The following is a 5295-nucleotide window of genomic DNA, read 5'->3' as shown; positions in this document are numbered from 1 at the left end:
GTCAGATGTTGCGATCAGTGATGAATGCGGCATCTGAGGGGTATTCACTGACCCTGTCATTGCCTCACTACTAAAAAAGAAATGCGGTTTGCGATGATGTAATTCACCACAAAGCAAATTTTTTTTTTAAATTCGGCAAAGTATCCGAATTCTTTTTTTCGCATACTTCGCTCATCTCTACTCATAGTTCAGTGGAAACACATCAGAACATTTTGGACACAGTTAAAGGACTGTATCCAGGTCTCTGCTGTAGGCAGTGACTAGGGAAACTCTAAGAGGATCACTCCCGATAGGGCAGTCACTGTAGGGCATTTAAGGATTACTAGGGGCAACCAGGTCTTCCCTTTCTGATACCACCCAGAGTTTTCATTTTACACAGTAGCCAGTAGCCCTCTGTGTCATGGGTGCGGACCTTTTCACTTGAATGGGTCCGCAATCCACAAGACACGGAGCAGAAGCCCATAAAAGCTCTACAGACAACCACAAGAAGAAGTAAAGAATTCTGCAGTGCTTTACAGACATTAGCATAATGCTGTACCTATCAGTGTGTCTTTGGAGTGTGGTAGGAAACCCACGCAAACACGAGGAGAACATACAAACTCCATGCAGATGTTGTCCTTGGTCAGATTTGAACATAGGACCCCAGCGCTGCAAGGCAACAGTGCTAACCACTGAGCCACCGTGCTGCCCAAATAGAATCAGTTTTATTTTTTTTTGCATTGCAGACTGAATCTTGCGGTACGTGGACCCAGTCAAGTGAATAGGTCCGCATACGCAAACGGCAGCCACATTGTGGACCACTAATTGAACGTTAGAACAGATTTATATTGGGAGGGAAAGTGTTTACTTTTTTATACAAAGTAAATAATGTGAGTGAATAACACTCGGTATAGTCTACAGGGGTCTACAGGGAAGGTATCCTCGTCACTCCCAGGTACTTTTTGTTATACAACTTGTTACATGCAGAAACTCTCCAGTCTCTGTTATAACCACTGTTCAGGTCCATAAGCATGCAAGCATGGAAACTTCTTTCCAGTTTAGCTGCTGATTTTTCACTTCCGGGCAGAGGTGGATTGCCCTATTTTGTATCCTACGGTCGCACATGTATAAGGCCCCTTTCACGCGGGCGAGTATTCCTCGCGGGTGCAATGCGTGAGTTGAACGCATTGCACCCGCACTGAATCCTGACCCATTCATTTCTATGGGGCTGTGCACACGAGCGGTGATTTTCAAGCATCACTTGAAAATCGCAGCATGCTCCTTTTTGTGCGTTTTTCACGTAACGCAGGCCCCATAGAAATTAATAGGGTTGCGTGAAAATCGCAAGCATCCCCAAGCAAGTGCGGATGCGGTGCGATTTTCACACATGGTTGCTAGGAGACGATCAGGATGGGGACCTGATCATTATTATTTTCCCTTATAACATGGTTATAAGGAAAATAATAGCATTCTGAATACAGAATGCATAGTAAAATTGGGCTGGAGGGGTTAATTTTTATTTTTTAATATTTAAACTCACCTTAATCCACTTGCTCGCGCAGCCCGGCATCTCTTCTGTCTTCTTTTTTGCTGTGTGCAGGAAAAGGACCTGTGGTGACGTCACTCCGGTCATCACATGGTCCGTCACATGATTCATCACCATGGTAAAAGATCATGTGACGGACCATGTGATGACCGGAGTGATGTCACCACAGGTCCTTTTCCTGCACACAGCAAAAAGAAGACAGAAGAGATGCCGGGCTGCGTGAGCAAGTGGATTAAGGTGAGTAAAATTATTTATTTTATTTTTTTAACCCCTCCAGCGCTATTGTACTATGCATTCTGTATTCAGAATGCTATTATTTTCCCTTATAACCATGTTATAAGGGAAAATAATACAATCTACAGAACACCGATCCCAAGCCCGAACTTCTGTGAAGAAGTTCGGGTTTGGGTACCAAACATGCGCGATTTTTCTCACGCGAGTGCAAAACGCATTACAATGTTTTGCACTCGCGCGGAAAAATCGTGCATGTTCCCGCAACGCCCCGCACCTGTTCCCGCAACGCCCGTGTGAAAGAGGCCTAAGAGTGGAAGCACTTGCGCTTTTATTATCAATTGTGCCTTAGAACATAAAAATTCACTCAGGTATTATGCAATGTGAGATTCGAACCCAGGAGGTCAACACTGCAAGGCAAAAATAATCATGGCCGAACCACCAAAACAATAATAAAAATGCTTTAAATTTAAGAATAAAAAATCCATTTACTAAAAAGCTTACATGTCAACTACAGCGTTAAAACACTGTGATATTCCTATTAGTAAGTTTTTAACTAATGCTATTTACATTTCCCAACTGACTTTAACAATTGGGACCCATGAGACAACAGCAAGACATCTCCCTAGGCTTGGCTTTACCTGGGACCTCGCCTTTAGTTAGTATATAAATATCTAGACATCATTTCATTAGAATTCATATTCACGTGTCTGACAGCTCTGTCACAGGACCGTGGTGCTGTCTATTGTCATGTGTTTCACAGAGGGAATAAGATTCATAAAACCTGCATCTAACAATGAATATCAGGAATGAAGAAATGTCTGATGTAAGTATTGTTCATAAACCTCTATGTGCTAATATTCAATAATGGCCCTTTCAAATTGTCTGGAATGTATTGGTCAGAAAGATCTTCAAATTGATTTTCAAAACAGCTCTGCTATTTTGAACATCAGTTATGATTAGTTAGCATCAGTTTGTTTCCCTTCCATCAGAGATCAGTTCGGCCTTATTCCATGGTGAAATCTATGATCAATGATTCAAGGTTTCCGTTCCGTGTGTCCGTTTTTTGGTCCCCGTATGTCATCCATGTTCTACTGACAATGCACAGCTTAAAATAATTTTCAGATCATATTATATAAATGGTCTGTGAAACACAGACGAAACACGAGTGGTATCTGTATTGGCTCCGTGATTTTCATGGACCCATAGACTATAATGGGCCTGATGGATCCGTAAACATGGACAAAATAGAGCATGCTTCCGCACTAAATCCACGGAGCCACGGACCATGCTAAAGCACAGATGTGTGAATACACACATTCAAATGAATGGGTATGTGTGGTGTTCATGGAGAATACTGATGTGTGAATGAGCCTTTGTTTTTGATGGGAGAAAAAGTCCTGCATGCAGTACTTTTTCTCCCGTCATAAATAACTGATCTCTGACAAAATTGACACCAACTGAACATAACTGCTAATAATAGATCCATTTTTTTCCCTCTTTTGATGAATTACAAAAACGGGAAGTTAACCAGTGATGTGAACCAGCCCTAACACAGAACTGGGGTAAATATATATATTTTTTGTAAGTTTTCGCCACTAATTACAAAAAGAAGCACGGCAGTATTGAAAAATGACCTCCTCCAAAAATATTGAGTAGAAAGGAAATAAAGAAACCCTTCTTTCTGGTCAATGGGCAGATGTTACCTTCATTGCCCACACCGTGTATCTAAATACTCTGGACTAGGCAAAATGGACTATTGGCTCACCACTGGCAACTAGCACTAGGGGCACAGTTGTCCCAATCGATCCCTATCTACTCCCTGGTCTAGAACATGAATTTGAAACCATTCATCTATTGTGCGTTGTTGCTTTTGGAATATTGCAACATGACTATTTGTTCTGTATGTAGGAGAACAATCAGACTGTGGTCACAGAGTTTATCCTTCTAGGATTTCAGATCAACCAATATTTAAGAATATCCCTGTTCTGTCTTCTCTTTATGGTTTACTGTGGGACAATATATGGGAATCTCTTGATTATTACCCTGGTGTCCATCAGCAAGAACCTCCACACTCCAATGTACTTCTTCATCTCACAACTGTCCATCAGTGATATTGTGGTGATCACAGATATTGTCCCCAACATGCTCCACATCCTACTCAATAATGTGGGAACCATTACTTTTATTGATTGCATCACTCAGTTTTATTTTTTGTGTGCCTCTGAAGCTTTTGAGTGCTTTCTTCTTGCTTTGATGTCTTATGATAGGTATGTGGCAATCTGTAATCCACTTCGGTATTCCACCATCATGACAAGTAGACATTGTGTGATGTTGGTCGTCATCTCTTGGTTGCTTGGATTTTCTATTATTTTGATTCACATCATCAAAACTGCAAAACTACATTTTTGTGGACCAAATATCATTGACCATTTATTCTGTGACATTGTCCCTTTACTAGATCTTTCCTGTTCAGACACCTTCATTATTCATATGGAGATTTATGTTATGGGAATTCCAACTGTGTTAATACCAGCGATGATTATTATAGTGACTTATACTTACATTGCTTTAGCAGTCTTGAGGATCCCATCCAGTACTGGTAGACAGAAAGCCTTCTCCACCTGTAGCTCCCACCTCATTGTGGTCTCCATATTTTACTGGACGATATTCAGTGTTTATGTTGTCCCAACAAATGGACTAACACTCTCCATAAATAAAGTCCTCTCCCTGCTATATACTGTATTTACTCCTTTTATAAACCCCATTATATACAGTCTGAGAAATAAAGACATTAAGAAAGCTGTACTGGAAACACTTCGGAAGAGTGGGATGAATGTTCCAAATTGATGTGGTATTTATGCCACAAGCCAAGAGCTTATGGGAATTTTATAATGTGGTTTTCCAATAACTAGCATGGCTAGATAGGTAATTCTTTCTAGTCTCCTGCTTTTTTTGGGGGAAAAAAAATACAATAAAACCAGAATCAGCATAAATTTGAGACTTTAAAGCATAGAATTGAGAAAGGGGCACAAAGTTTGCCTTCTATAGTAATTGGTGTAGTCGTTTTCAGAACTGTCTCTGTCGAAACATAAGTTCCCACCTCCTATCTACTGTCCTTCCAAGATTTTCTGTTAAAAAATAGTAAAATATATACAATAAATGCCTAAATAATTAAGAAAAAAAAAACATTATACGCAGGGCCATTGCACTTCTGAATCATAAAACGAACTGTGAGACTGAGATTAACAAAGCTTTCTATGTTTTCATCCTACATTGATCTGAACAGTGGAAGTAATGAAAGAGAAGCTAAACATGATGATTTTTTTTTTATAATCTAGATTCGAACAGGTATTACCTATATACTACACAGGACAGCAAGAAAAGCAACCATTAACATTTCAACTACCGTAGAACATCAGAAAAGAAAAACAAACCCCTACAGTGAAATCAATGTCCCTGGGGGAATACCAGGGGACTGCCAGGAAAATGCCCTTGGGATTTAGCCCAAAGCCAAACCTGTTGGTTGATGCAGCGGT

General features: G+C 40.3%; 1 protein-coding gene across 1 annotated transcript; it reads left to right on the top strand.

Annotated features, from left to right (window-relative positions):
- The first annotated feature begins 3661 nt into the window (after positions 1 to 3661).
- On the top strand, positions 3662 to 4606 carry LOC120989585 (olfactory receptor 1468-like). Its single transcript, XM_040417791.1, is given in 1 exon segment — positions 3662 to 4606. A coding segment is annotated over 1 exon segment (945 nt).
- Positions 4607 to 5295: the final 689 nt, after the last annotated feature.

Source organism: Bufo bufo, chromosome 1 (assembly GCF_905171765.1).
Source record: "Bufo bufo chromosome 1, aBufBuf1.1, whole genome shotgun sequence".
NCBI lineage: Eukaryota > Metazoa > Chordata > Amphibia > Anura > Bufonidae > Bufo > Bufo bufo.
The sequence above is the reverse complement of the archived record's forward strand: the minus strand, read 5'-3'. Positions and strand labels throughout refer to the sequence as shown.